We start from the raw sequence: 14,998 nt of genomic DNA, 5'->3' as shown, positions 1-14,998 counted from the left end.
TCAATTTCACGTTAATTATCTATTGAGATTAGTTTAACGCATTTGCATATTGTTGTTGATTTTTCGTTAATTATTCTTTGAGGTTAGTTCGATTAATTTGCATATAATTTTCAATTTTACGTTATTTTTTTTTAGGATTGTTCGATACTGTTCCAACCACTTTCTGATTTTCCGTTAACTTTTTGAAATAGGGATTTTATTTCTTTGGGGTTATTTTATATGTGGGTTTGGGTTTTATAGAGTTTGTCTAGCTATAATTTCTAATTTATAAGAAAAATTGGGAAAGAGTGTTTTTGTGGGACTCATTGTTGAACCCCCATTCGTAGATAATGAAAACTCCTAATTTGATTTTTTTTTTTCGTAATTAGTATTAGAGTTTACAAAAAATTGGAGACTCTATAAAACCTTGAAAAATAGAGCTAAGAGGATATAACTATAATAAATATATAAGAATTCAAAAGCATCCAAACAAATTATTGGTTGATAACGAATCAACAACTAATTATTGATACCATATATATAGTCAATTAATTTCTCCATAAGCTCGAACTTTGTTAAGAGATTGACAATTTGACATAGTATTAGAACTCAGGTTATAAGAGTTATCAGTTTCAATTTTTGTTAGGTGAAATTGAACACAATAAATAAATAAATAAAATCCTCCTGTGTGTCATATTTAGAGAGAGTGTTGAGATTATTTCACAATAATTTCTAGGTGCGTCCAACCTATATTCTATCCCAAAGCCTATTATCATATTAATAGAATTCACCATCTCCATAAATTTGAGTTTATAGAGAAATTGACAATTTGAGAATCATTGAGAGAGATGATGATGCTAGACTATTGAGCCTCCTTCTAAGTTTGATTCAAGATCTGTTGTGTCTGAAAATAGTGGACAAGCTGCTGCGGATTGATTGTCACTTTAATTTGTCGATCATGCTCACAGACAAATGCAACACAGATTGTGAATAATATCTTCACAATGAGTTAAAAAAAAATTCGAATACTCCAGAGAATAATAATGAGAAGAAAGGGGTGGTTGAAAGTGTTGTATTTGGGTTTTATTGTTGTTCCTTCCTTTCTATGTGCATAATAACAAGGCCATATGGGCCCTGACATTAAATAAGCCCAATATAAGGGCCCATACGGCGCACAAAGGGTAGCGTAGAGTTTACACACGATGTTATTATAGATATATAAATACCAACAAAAGCCCACCATTTTTTGTGATGTTGAATGTTGAACTTGTAGCAGCAGTGCTTGCGAAAACACTTTGGTGAGCTGCTTCCTTGTTTTTAATTATCAATTCTTCTTCACTCTCTTCTGTTAGGATTTGGTCCTTTTCGTGTTAGTTTAATCGATTACGAAGAATATTATTTAGAAATCGTTTAACTATTAATTAACTTGTGATTAGACAATTTTTTTGATGTCTGAAATAATTAGTTTGGAGAGGTGATTAACGTGCAATATGTTTAAGCAAATCCTCGAGTGTTGTTATTTATTTAAATATATTGGATAGTGTTTATGTTTCTTACAGATTGTTATTTTTCCCCCAGTCTTTGCCCTCATTATAGGAATGTCTGGAAATCCAGAGTCTTCTGGTAATCAGGTAGTAGATTATTCTATTCCCTCTGTTGTATGAGATGCTATTGGTTTTTTTTAACATATTGTTTTATACTCTGACTGAAAATTTGCTTGTTTCTATAACAAGCCACCTCGGCCACCCTATGTTGGGTCTGCTGGCTCTCAGAATTTTGGACCTTCTATGTCTATGCAGGTATGTACATCTGTTTAGAAGCTTGGTCTCTTTAGACGGTTTTTCCCCGTTAGTGCATGAGAAACTTTTAATTCGTTACAGTTCCAACCTGCTAATGCGCAACACCAGACACAGCAGTTTATACCAGCAGTTGGTTCACAACAATATTTGCATGTTGGCCAAGGTATGTCTGTATCAAATGGTGGAATAAGTTCTGGTCAAAGCCAGCAGCTCCACTTTTCTCAGTCAATGCAACAGTTGCCTCTGAGACCTGCCCAGCAAGGTCTTGGTCCGCCTTCATCGCAACCGTTTTCAATGTCATACGGTCAATCGAACATGGCTATTACACCTTCTTCAACACAGCCGCAACATGGTACTCAGCTTCCAACTAATCATACTTCTGGTGTAGGTGGCTTGGCAATGTCTCCTTCCTCATATACTGTAAGATTTCGTGTTAATGTTTCTGTGCCAGATGCAAATTTGGTTAGAGTGTTTCCAGGTTTCTAACTTCCAATTTATTTGTGATTGGTCTCTTGTAGTTTGCACCGTCTTCGTACGGCCAAGCTCCAAATAACATTAATGTTTCAACTCAGTACCAACCAATATCTCAAATGCATGCACATGCTATTCCTTCAGTTGGACAGCCTTGGTTGTCATCTGGAAGCCAGAGTGCACCTGTTGTCCCCACTATGCTGCAGACAGTCCAGCAACCATCAGTGGTGGTTTCCGCAGCTCCTGTAAGCTTCTAGCTATATAATCTTCCTTGATCTATTATTCTGTTCAAGTATTATGTTTTTTATTCTTGGCTATTGTTTAGTGAGTTTTCTTCTTGCCTTTTTCTGTTTGTTGCGATTTTTAGAATACAGTTACCCAATCCGACCCAACCATCCAGCCATCATCAGATTGGCAAGAGCATAGTTCTACTGATGGGAGAAGGTATGTTGTTGTAATTGAACTGGACTGACTTGGATTTGAGATTTCTTATATTGACCAGTTGTAGTATACACTTAAAGTATGTGGAAGAATTGTTAAAAGTTGCCCATGCATTTTCTATGTGATGTCCTCAGATATTATTACAACAAGAAGACAAGAGAATCTAGTTGGGAAAAGCCTTTAGAATTGATGACGCCTATTGAGGTGAGTAATGTCATTTGGTGGCTTTATTTCAGATAGTTGGATTGTATGTCTACCCTCATCAAATAATCACAAGTAAAATATCTCTTTATATCTTGGAGAATGCCCATCTCCATGTGCTTGTTAGCTATCATATTTTTGCATAGATGTATCAGATATATAATACATTTATTTTGCAAACTTTTGTATCTTTCGATGTTTCTTCCATTGGGTTGTAGATGTCATGGAAATACTGGAGAAAAATACGACTGCTCTGTAGGTTCACTGTTCAAGGCGGGGTTTCTCTTTCTTAAGGCAGGCAATCTTTGTTTTTTTAAACCTTTTTTTTTTCGTAGTTAAGGGAGTCCTGTGTATTGTTTGTTTTATATAGTGTGAAGTATGAACATGGTCTCTGCCTCTCTGGTAATATCATCCCAATATTTAATGGAATTGGACCCAGATTCATTGACAATCCTGCTATTTGTGGTGCTTACTTTGGCCATTCTTTACATTGATAAGATTTGCTTGATTTCAATTGGCTCCTAAGGTGTGTTTACGGGTGCATGAAACACTCACATAAGAGGTATGAAATGCCATGCTTCTATGCCTTTTCCATTGGATAATCAAGAAATTAATGATTTTTTTTTTTTTTTTAACAATTTTCTGCATGAAGGTTTGCAGTGGCCTACTGGTCAAGCCTTGAGAGGTTGGGCCCAATTTCTTGGGTTTGATTCCCACCTTCACTGGGGGAAAGGGGGTTGAAGTGTCTAGGCAATAAAGAAATTCTGGCCATCCAAAAAAAAACAAAGTTGTTTCCACAATGACCATCTGACTCTTCTATGATAAGTAGCTTATTCATACCAGTATATTTTTACTGATGTTGGATGAAATATATTACCGGTGGCCAAAGTGATGTGCACCCCTCATTCTTTTTTCTTTTGTAGGCCAAAATCTTTACTAATGGTTTTTCTGACTGTAATATTTCCTTAGCCTTTGCTCCCTGAGAATTTGCCTGTTGTAATTGTTGTAACTTGTGAGGAAAACTATGGTCCAATGTATAATTTATCTTCTACTAATTTAATTGCGATCTGTCTGGCAGAGGGCGGATGCATCCACTGTCTGGAAGGAATTCACGACCCCAGATGGAAGAATGTGGGTGACATTCTATACTGGTTTTAATTGATTCAGCATTCTTTACTTTATTTATGTTTACTGTTTAGTCCGAATCCAGATGTTAAACGTCTCTTATTTTTTTAGGTACTATTACAATAAAGTCACAAAGCAATCTAAGTGGACGATTCCTGATGACCTGAAGGTTTCTTACTGTGGTTTCTCCACATATCTGTGGTCTTTTCCCCCCTCCTAAATAATTTCTAGTTACCTATTCCGTTCTTTCTTATCTTGCTATATAATGCTTCCAGTTGGCTCGTGAGCAAGCAGAAAATTTGTCTAGTCAGGGATTTCAACCAGAAGCTGCTGTGACCGCTCAAGCTGCCAGTATGGTAAATGTTTCTACAGTCGAAGGACCATCTACCTCATCTGTTTCGGAGCCATTGATTGTTGCTGCTGTGAGTTCGCTGCCTGTGGCGTCCTTGGGATCACAATCTACTCAAGTTATTCCTTCCGTGGCACCAAATGTTGCTGGAGGTCACTCTCCTGTGGCATCTGTCACTCCCTCACATGCTACGATCACCGGGAATGGAGTTTCTGTTGCTGTGCTGGCAAACACTACATTGACGTATTGACCTATTTAGTCCTCTTGAATTTTACACACTGTTGGAAGTGAATTTTGGATAATCGTAGTTTGTTGTTTCTGCTGTCAATGGTTTCAGGAATACTTCCGTGAATTTACTTCCTCAAGATGTTGCAAATTCTGCTGATGTAGCCTCTGTTCAGGATCTGGAGGTACTCAGTTCTCTCTCTTATCGGATGCCTTCTTATGCCAGAAAAAGACTGATTAAATTCCTGTTTCCCTTTGCCGAAGTCAATAAGTATACAAAATAGACAAGCATCATTTGTACTATCTTCTTAGGGATGGTATATGGTTTCATATGGATCTTTTTATTTCTCTACTTGCAATGGAGTTTAAGGCACTTGATCCTATTAATCTAATAGTTATAGTGATTAGTTTGCTAATTTAACTTGCACTGCGTATCATGCTGATGTTTTTACTTTTAGCAGGAAGCAAAAAAGGGTATGGCAGTTGCTGGAAAAATAAATATTACTCCATTGGAGGAAAAGTCAGTTGATGATGAACCTTTGGTTTATGCTAGTAAACAGGTGCTTGCTTAGGATTCTCCTTTTATAGCACTGAATTAAAAATAAAGTAGAAAATACCTTTTTATAGTTGACTTGTACAGACTAAAAGAAGTTTTGGTCATGTATCCTTTTAGGAGGCAAAAATTGCATTTAAAGAACTTTTGGAATCTGCGAATGTTGAGTCTAATTGGAGCTGGGAACAGGTATATTTATCTCTTCCCGATATTTCAGTTTCTACTTTCTAGATATGCACTTTGATTTAATGATGAAATCAAAATACTACAGGCCATGAGAGTAATAGTTAATGACAAAAGATATGCTGCTTTGAGAACACTTGGAGAAAAAAAGCAAGCGTTTAATGAGGTAAGCCTTCACAATGATGGTTCTTCATTTTCTTTTTCTTCTACGTCTCTCTTTGTTTTTTGTCATCAGTGATATTGTAATTACTTGTACTTTTTGTATTTTAGTACTTGGGTCAAAGGAAAAAACAGGAAGCCGAGGAAAGACGCATTAAACAAAAAAAGTCTCGAGAAGAATTCACGAAAATGCTAGAAGTAAGACAGATAGTACTCCCAAATCTATTATTTACAACAATAAGATGGGAAACTAATTGATACTTTTGCTTGACAGGAGTCCAAAGAACTAACGTCGTCTACAAGATGGAGGTTTGTCTTCTTTCTTAAGTAGCACTGATTTTTGGTGTTGATAGTAAAGTTTGCTATAAAGTTGAAACCTTTCAACGTATTTTATGCTGTTATTTGTATTTTGAGTCCGTATAAGCAGAGTACTATTTAAATGTAATGTCACTTCTAACGCTCTATATGAATTCTTTAATTATTATCTAGCAAAGCGATATCCATGTTTGAGGATGACGAGCGATTCAAGGCTATTGAACGTCCTAGAGATTGCGAGGATCTTTTTGAAAACTATTTGTCGGAACTTCAGAAAAAGGTAAATTTTGCTTGTTATCAAATTTCTCTACGTTTGAATGATGTGATTTCTCCTCATGTGGTCTTTAATTAAGTATATTCCACCTATCTAAGTTTTACTTTACAAGACATCTTCCACCGTTCCAGTCTATTGAAGGTCATAGGTTGTGTTAAGTTGTATGTTTTCAAATTTTCGCAACCCATCTTATAGTGTGTTCTAGTCTTTACCTTACCTTCTTTATTTACTCAAGTCATTTGGTATTCCTTGCTAATTTTGAGTCACAAGACATGCTGGTAAGAGTAAAACCCTTGCACCTTTTTCATGGCACCTTTCTTGCCAAAATTTCCTTTTATTGGTAACAAAAATTAAATAAGAAATACCCACCTCGGCATAGGTGTGAGTGTAAGGTCTCCGGGAGGACTACAAATAGGGTGAAAAGAGAAAGCAATCAATAGAATTAACTTTGATGAATCACCGTTTGCCTTTCAAGTGTCCCTCGATTTTCTTGCCACAAGAACCCCAATATTTTTTCTTAAATCTATGATCTTCAGCATTTGTTCTCTTTTCTCCTCAAAACTCCATCGGATATGTTACTTGCTTTATTTTTTCATTATAGTCCACAGACCCTCGTTCTTCGGTTCGTCTCAATTTTGTTCTCTCTCTGTTATGCATGTTGGTTCTTTAGATGCTGTCCGGTTCTTTAGATGCTAGTCGTCTCTATATGGTACATTGCAAGGAAGTTGTTACCTGGTACTTAGCATTTCACTTCTCACCTTGGCCTATTGTTGTAGCTTATGCACACCCTCCCCACCCACACACACACACACACACACACACACACACTTACACTTTTGTTTAATGAATTATTAGTCAGTTGAAGAAATAATATGAGGTGTCTGACACGGAGAAATATCAAAATTGAGGTATATCACTGATATGTATCCGACACAGATTATTTTTAAAATATGGCGTGTCCATCTAACATAGTTCTTATTAATTATGTCAAATTTCGTTTGTAACTTTTTATCATTCTACCTTCCCTTTTGAGTTTGAGTATTTGTTAGCTATTTTTTTGATTTTATCTTCACTTGTTGAGAAAGATGGTCAAACTGTCAAAGTTTGAATGCTATTCTTTAATATCCATTTCATTGATTATGATGCAGGAAAGAGCAAAGGCGCAAGAAGAGCATAAGCAGAATTTATTGGAATATAAACAGTTTCTGAAATCTTGTAATTTTATTAAGGTATGTAACGGTGGGCTAAAATCATATTTAGTTGTTTCTTTATTCAGCAAAGTCAATTACCATTATTTCAAATTAGAAATGAACACAGAGATGAGGATCAGTTGAGATGCCTATCTAAAGAACTCTAAAGAAACGTTCATTGCAACTTAAATGTTCACAAGAGAAGCACCTACTTTTACTACATGCATTGGCAATCAAGACATTGCCGAATCATTGAAGTTTTGTTTCACGGGGCAAGTACATTATTAATTTTGGACACCCCTTTTCTTGATGCCAATTTGGGGCAAGTAGATTATTAATTTTATTATGTATGTTTGTTTTATTAATCTTTATGCATATATATATGTTAGACTCAGCTTTCAGTTTGCAGGTAAATAGCCTATGGAGGAAAGTCCAGGATCGATTAGAAGATGATGAAAGATGTTCGCGACTTGAAAAAATTGACCGGTTGGAAGTTTTTAAGGTAAATACCACTTTTCTTCTGTTTGTCAACACTACACCTTTGAACTATATACTGAGTTTTTACTGATTCCTTCAAGGAATATATAATGGAGTTAGAGCAAGAAGAAGAAGAGCAAAAGAAGATACAGAAGGTATTTACAGTGACTGTAACTGACCGTGAATTCATGATGTGCTTTGCTGCCTCTCTTTATATTGGCAACATCCTTTGGGGTGTTAATCTTATTCCCTTTTTATGCTTGTATATGAAAAATGCAGGATAAACTTAGACGTACTGAGCGAAAAGATCGTGATGAATTTCGCAAATTGATGGAGGAAGATGTTGCTTTCACTGCAAAAACTCACTGGCGTGACTATTGTATAAAGGTATTATATATATATTTTTTTATTTGATGGATTTAGACTCTTGCTACCTGAGAAAAGTGGAAATGAACAAAGAATAGTCTATAGTTTTAAATTGTGAAAAAGAAAGAATTTATTGATATTTTTGCTTTAGTTTCAACTTGGTTTCATATATTACTGTTGTTATGTAATTAGGTAAAAGAAACACCAGCATATATTGCAGTATCGTCAAGCACCTCTGGTTCAACACCAAAAGATTTGTTTGAAGATGTTGCTGAAGAACTTGAGAAACAGGTTCCACTCTCTTCATGATGTTCCACTCTTCTGTAATAGTTCACAACATTTTTGCAATTATGCTTTCAGATGAGTGGGTTTTATTGCTTGTAATCGTTTGATAATCTGATATCTGTAATGTTTGATATGTTTGCACACATACACACAGAGAGACATGTGCATATATGTGCCTAACACGTAAAAATCCCCGTTAATTGGTAATATCGGCATTAATGTCTTTAGACTTGCTAATCTTCCGGTTTCCTCATCTACTACCCAGTACTCAACATGATAGCTAGGTGTTGATTCACTAGCAGATTCCTAGACCTCAATGATTAACTATGTTTTATCAATTTCATTGTTGTGTAATTAGGTAAAAAGGACCTATTTTGACTAGTTCAAAACTTTTTGTTTTGTACTTTCTATTTGAAATAGGTGATTTTTTATTAGAGAATTCTTATGCCATTTTATAAAGTATTTTTGTTTGTACGTGTACTTGGATTTGTGGGAAATTTTTGGGATGGAGATCTCTTGTGCATTATCATGAAGTACTGTTTTTTTTAAAAATAATTTCCCGTGGTATTGTATTGAGATATAGTTTCTAAAAAGTCTAGGGCATTGCTCGCCTATGAGCTAGGCGCTTTTGCACCTCCTTGCATTTTCTGGAACAACTAGTACTAGTTGCATGTGTTATTTACGTTAGAAAATATGTTCCCTATCCTACACTGCTTGTTTTTTTGAAGTTGCATTTTTTTTTTAAAATTGTGTTTAATTAAATTGATAGATGAAAGTATGTAATAAGTTAACATGATATTTTTATAGTTATTAAAATAAGTAGCAATATTGTATATGTTAACTGGTAAGTTAGTTTTAGTTGAAGGCGGTTCTTAAGAATGAACATATCAAGTGGACTCTCCAGTGCATTGCTAAATGAATCCAATGCTTCTTTTCCCAGACCAACTGGTAGAGCATAAGCATATTCCCCTCTTTGTTTTTTAATAATTGTAATGTAGTGTGAGAGATTCGCTCTACAAGTGATATTTTTTATCAGCATATTGCTCTCTTTGTTAAGGAGTTAGATGAAAGAAAATTCATGTAAACTCATTGCATTAGTCCAAATGACTATTAGACATGTAATTTGGTTTCTAGTTAGATTTCATTTTTTCGCCTCTATAGTACTTCTCATCCTTCGAACGAAGTCTGCAGAACTGTTTCTTTACTAATGTGGAGAGGTTATTACGTACTGCGACTGTGTATTAACTTCAAAAGACTTTGGTTTTCAATTTTAACATTGTTTTGTCTTTCTTTTTGGTTTCTGATTGGCAAAATTCTTGTCTTGTAAGTGAAGTTATATAGTGCTTGTAATTTGCTTTACCTAAAATCATTTTTTATTATGTGCTGTACAGTACCATGAAGATAAAAGTCGAATTAAGGAGGCTGTTAAGTTGAAAAAGGTGATGTATATTCCAAGAGGTTCTGTTTTGGTGCAATCATGTTATTTTTGGTGTCTAATATGTCTGGTCTCAGATTACTTTGGCTTCAACCTGGACTTTGGAGGAGTTCAAGGCTGCTATCTATGAGGAAGTTAGCTCCCCGCCAATAACAGATATTAACTTTAAGGTAGATTTCTACTCTCCTCTCTCTCTAGACATAAGCAAAACGAGTAAGGTTGCATTCAGAACAATGTGTTATGGAACGAGGATTATTTTATGGATCTACAAGCACACAAGTTATTATCTGACTAGTAGACTTATTTTTATTGGAGGGACCAATCTCTTAAGTTGTCCATGATCTTGACAATCTTGCTCGGATATCTTGGATTGACTCGATTAGACTCGTTTTTTCATTCTTTTCAGTCATTGGCGTATATGATTTTTATTTTCGTTGGGGACGATTTTGAAAGATCTAAATCTCATATCTAAATTAATGTCTAATCAATAGTTTGTCTTCAACACAGCCCAATATTTCTATTTATTTTTTCGAAAGTAAAATTATCATTAAAAAATAAAAGACAAAGTAGACCTAGGGAACCAGTAGAGACATTATGGTTGGTTCATACGTGAGATTTGATGTGCATTTCCTCAGGTATCCTGACTGAACTTACAAGGTTATAGAGTGTGGTTGATCATCAGAAAGAACGTATCTCGATCATTCTTCTATCCTTAGAATCACCATGATTGTCTCACCCTCGTCCTGCGTGGTAACTACTGGAAGTTGGGAATAATATAATAGCAGATGGTATATCTTTTATGTAAGGGACGGATCTAGGGACACATATAAATGACATACAAACTCAAGCTGTAGGCCTTAGGATCTCTTTAATATCAACAGTTGAAAAAGGAAATGAGTAATTAAGTTTTGCAAAGGTTTTTGTGCGAACAGTGGTTCAGTTGGTTCAACCAGTTTTAGGATAAAGATGTTATTTCCATAGCACTATATGAAGACAGAAGAAGATTGAGCAGAAAATTCGTAAGGCCTAATTCCACATAATTTTTTGTTTGATTGGCAAGCCTGTTTCCACATAATTCAAACCTCTAAAACTTGCAATTGAATAAAATTAGTCAAATTACGCATTCTTGTTGATTTTCAGAGTTTTTTAGATAAATAACCTTTAATTGGTGAGGAATCTGTAAAAAAAACAAAAGAAACAAAAACAAAATTTATGATCCACAACCCCGAGTTATGAACTTCTCTTTCATCCAATAATGTAACTGGAATGGGTATGGTGTCAATGGTTTTGGCAAAGACAATTGGTGGTGTCACAGCGGGGTGTCTTTTTGGGAGAAAAGATGTGAAAGAGGAGAAAGATGGTGTTATTATTATCAGAAAATTGATGAATTTAAAGGTAACCATGTTAGGATTTTGCATTGGCGGATTATGATGATGAAGATAAAGCAGAGGATATAATTTGGGAGAGCAGTAAGTGGAAAGATGAGAGCTTTTATCCCAATATTATTGAAGAAGTTTCTGGAATTGAAGAGTTGAGTGGTTTAATCGAGAAGAAATTGAAGAGAAATGAATGAAAGAGATGAAGAAGACTACGAGAGCTTCCTTATCTGCTACCAAACCGTGGATATTGAGGAGATCCTAAGGCCAACAACTTGAGTGACTTATAAAGTCATTTATATGTTCCTAGATTTCATCGCAATATGTAATACCAAATCACCTGGTTGGAGCAGAAACTTCCATCAAAGAAAATCCACCAAATGTTTAGTAACAATATGTACAGAATTTAGATATGGGATTAGGAGTATATGTCAGGCAGAGTCTTGACTTCAATCCAAGGGTGGGAGGAGATATGAGCATGGCAGAGGGATCTAAAGAGAAAAGAAAACGAAGGAAATCTCTACACATTCATTATGTGAGAAACTTTGACCCTTTCCAATACTTTACCTCATCTTTAACTTCATTCATGTGTGTGCATTTGGTTGTACTGGTCAACATTTGGGTGTACTGCTGTGCTAGATCACCTTTTATTTATGTCTTAAAGGGTTACTGTATTGTCATCTTCTTGACTTAAGTATATGTGAATTTTTTTTATGCACACCTTATGTATATCTGCCACCTATTGCATATCTGATGGTGTTTGTTGTTCTATATTTTTTCTCCAAATAATCTAATGTAGTGTTGTTGCAGCTTGCATTTGATGAGCTGCTTGAGAGGGTCAAGGAGAAGGAGGAAAAAGAAGCTAAAAAACAGCAACATCTAGCAGATGATTTCACTGATCTATTATACTCAATCAAGGTTAGCATCTGGATGCTCAACATGGATGCTCTGGTCTCCATATGTAATTTTCAATTATTTACTTATGTACTGTCTGACAATTAAATACCTTGAGGGCTTTATTCTAGGAAATAACTGCATCTTCGGAATGGGTAGATTGCAAACCGCTTTTTGAAGATAGCCAAGAGTACAGGTATTCCATATTAGTTATTTCTAACACCTTAGTTTGTGATATTAGATTACCAAACACGACATTTCTCTAATGTTGTTTTGATTCATATTTGGAAGAGTGATTGCGGAAGAGAGCTCTAGGCGAGAGGTATTTGAGGAATACATCACACTCTTGCAGGAGAAGGCTAAAGAAAAAGAACGCAAGAGAGAGGAAGAAAAGGTATTTTTATTAAATGAAGTTTTACATTTTTTGTTCTTTCGTCTGTATTTTTGGCTACACTTGATACATCTGTTTAATTTAGTTTCTCCTTGTACTCTATAAATATTTTGTCCAAAGCATCTTTTGTGCATGCTTTTGATTTTTAGTTGGGGATATGTCTCTGTTGTGAAGAATATGAAGTGCTAATCTATGGGGACTACTTAATATTTTGACAAATCTATATGTTTTATGTATATTTATTCTTGGCTTTCGCTATGGGCACCTTCCATTTTGTGTTGGGTAAACTCTAAAAAAAAAGATTTATTATAAGTTTGCCATTAACCTGACCTAAAAAACGTGTTTTGTGTTGGGCACCCCCTAAATACATCAAGTTAACTTGCTAGCAACCTCTTATAGCCCCCCCCCCATTGACTCCTGAAAAATAAAAAACTCACGAGTCATAACTAAAGCAGTCCTAAACCCTAAGTCCTAAGCTACTTAATCAAACATAATCAAAACAATAAAATGGAAGACCCTAACTTTTTAAAATATGAAGATCCCGTCTACGGACGGATGCCGACGTGTTTGTTCCCCTTTCTCTATTTTTCTTAGGCGCGTCACCGCGACCCGAACTATTCCTCTATTACAACCAAGTTTAACCCTTAAGTTATTCTACTCTATTTCGATATGGCGTTGATTTTTATATGCTAATTTGGTGAATGTGGTTAGAGAATGGTCGAAGAGAGAAGAAAGACACGAAGGCTGAAATTGGTTTTCTCGGTTTTTGGTGAATTGGGTGGGGGTGTACGGGACCTTGTGTAGTGCAACATAAGTACAGACTCCAAATTGGGCCGAGTTGGACCAGGGCCTGCCCAACACAATTTGGAGGGTGTCAATAGTAGGACCCTTATTCTTTGGTATAACTGTCAACATCGGTAGACCAATTATACTATTGAAAAATTTGATAGAATAAAAAACCTATATTGATCTCCATACTTATATACTGTCCTAATAAACCATTCATACATTTTTTATTCCCTTTTCTTTTTCTTTTCTATTTTTTTTTGTTGTTTCAAGTTGTGTGACACCCGTTGGGGATAGTCCTAGGGGTTATGTTGGGAAGGTATCTAGCCCTTGAGAGGTGATGGTAGCACAGAGCTTTAGTCCCCGCATCAATTAGGAAGTTGTCCTAAATTATATGATGTAATGATCTATTGACATACTATGTCGATTCCATTTGAGAAAACCCAAATATGGACGAGGCTGAGCTATGTGGCTTGGGTCTAGGTCACTTAGAGAGGCCAGATTTGACGTGATTGTTTATTTTATTTTTATTATTATTTTTGTGTTGGGGAGGGGTGTACTATCAAATACTTGTGCTTGACAAGTTGTGTTTTATCTTAACAAACAAATTTCCTGGATTAGTGCTTAGTTGACATTCAGCTTGTATCTAGTAGAGCGGATTCCCTATCCAGTAAAATTATTAAAGATCAAGTTGGAGAAAACTTGAACTATATTCAATTTAGGAATATCTCATTGTGTTTTATACCCTGGTTTGTGAACGCTTTCCCCTGGGAATGAGAATGGTTGATCTTTCAGAAAAATCTTTTCTATAACTGATTTTTCAAAAAATAATCTATCCGTTTACATATTGTATATCGATTTAGTTATTTTCTCAGGAATTTATGCAAGAGATTGTACCTAACCTTTGGGTTGTTATTTGCAGGTAAAGAAGGAAAAAGAGAGAGAAGAGAAAGAGAAGAAGAAAGAGAGAAAGGATAAGGAAAGAGATCGTGAAAGAGATAAGGGGAAAGAAAGATCTAGGAAGGATGAAACTGAGGGTGATAATGTAGATGTAACTGATATGAAGGAAGAAAAAAGAAGGGAAAAGGACAAGGATAGAAAACATCGAAAAAGACACCAAAGTGCTACAGATGATGTAAGCTCAGAAAAGGATGAGAAAGAAGATTCTAAGAAGTCACGCAGACACAGCAGCGATCGCAGAAAATCTAGAAAGGTAGCTACTTGCCAAGATCCTATATATTCAGTGTTCCTTCTAGTATTATTTTTGTTTTGTGATTTGTGCTAGAAGTTGGAGAAGAATTAAGTTTTATTATTCATCATTGCAGCATGCGTACACACCTGAGTCTGATACTGAAAGCAGACATAAGAGACATAAAAGAGACCACAGGGATAGTTCCCGTAAAAATGGTTCTTATGACGAGCTTGAAGATGGGGAACTTGGAGAGGATGGGGAGATACAGTAGTTCTTTTCAACACTTCCTACAAAATGTTATTTGTATCATCTAATTTGTCTTTTTTGTTTTTCTTTTTAAAATCTTTTGACAAAATATAATAGCAATCAACTGTTTACTTTTTGGCTGAAATGAACTTATCGACATTTTGCCTTCCCTTCTGTGTAATTCTTTCCTATGTTAAATATGTTTTTATTTTTATTTTTTTGCTAACTTATCACCACTTGGTCTTGCTAACTAACGAAGCGTTGAAGCACGTCTGTTTTTAGGGAT

General features: G+C 35.3%; 1 protein-coding gene across 7 annotated transcripts; it reads left to right on the top strand.

Annotated features, from left to right (window-relative positions):
• Nucleotides 1–1,197: 1,197 nt before the first annotated feature.
• On the top strand, nucleotides 1,198–14,857 carry LOC147520981 (pre-mRNA-processing protein 40A-like). 7 transcript variants are annotated; one of them, XM_086592512.1, is made up of 29 exons: nucleotides 1,198–1,277; nucleotides 1,558–1,610; nucleotides 1,713–1,778; nucleotides 1,860–2,198; nucleotides 2,297–2,494; nucleotides 2,617–2,693; nucleotides 2,825–2,894; nucleotides 3,970–4,022; nucleotides 4,128–4,185; nucleotides 4,292–4,608; nucleotides 4,703–4,775; nucleotides 5,052–5,150; nucleotides 5,264–5,332; nucleotides 5,415–5,492; nucleotides 5,597–5,683; nucleotides 5,760–5,794; nucleotides 5,975–6,080; nucleotides 7,223–7,303; nucleotides 7,674–7,766; nucleotides 7,843–7,896; nucleotides 8,021–8,128; nucleotides 8,300–8,398; nucleotides 9,784–9,831; nucleotides 9,905–9,997; nucleotides 12,014–12,121; nucleotides 12,229–12,293; nucleotides 12,389–12,491; nucleotides 14,197–14,487; nucleotides 14,600–14,857. In XM_086592512.1, the coding sequence occupies exons 2-29, from the start codon at nucleotides 1,578–1,580 to the stop codon at nucleotides 14,735–14,737; spliced, it is 3,039 nt and encodes a 1,012-aa protein (XP_086448638.1). In that variant the 5' UTR covers nucleotides 1,198–1,277; nucleotides 1,558–1,577; the 3' UTR covers nucleotides 14,738–14,857. The 7 variants fall into 7 exon arrangements, with proteins under 7 accessions (XP_086448638.1, XP_086448636.1, XP_086448641.1 ...); XM_086592510.1 differs by having other exon boundaries at nucleotides 5,049–5,150; XM_086592513.1 differs by having other exon boundaries at nucleotides 1,231–1,277; nucleotides 1,576–1,610.
• The last annotated feature ends 141 nt before the right edge of the window (nucleotides 14,858–14,998 follow it).

Source organism: Coptis chinensis, chromosome 2, assembly GCF_015680905.1.
Source record: "Coptis chinensis isolate HL-2020 chromosome 2, ASM1568090v1, whole genome shotgun sequence".
In the NCBI taxonomy this organism is placed as follows: domain Eukaryota; kingdom Viridiplantae; phylum Streptophyta; class Magnoliopsida; order Ranunculales; family Ranunculaceae; genus Coptis; species Coptis chinensis.
The sequence above is the reverse complement of the archived record's forward strand: the minus strand, read 5'-3'. Positions and strand labels throughout refer to the sequence as shown.

Bases quoted from the DNA above. Each gene is read 5' to 3' on its own strand.
- LOC147520981 (XM_086592510.1), top strand. From the start codon at position 1,578: ATGTCTGGAAATCCAGAGTCTTCTGGTAATCAG. The intron at 7,304-7,673 runs GTATGTAACGGT...TTCAGTTTGCAG, and splicing joins AATCTTGTAATTTTATTAAG to GTAAATAGCCTATGGAGGAA. The intron at 14,488-14,599 runs GTAGCTACTTGC...TCATCATTGCAG, and splicing joins ATCGCAGAAAATCTAGAAAG to CATGCGTACACACCTGAGTC.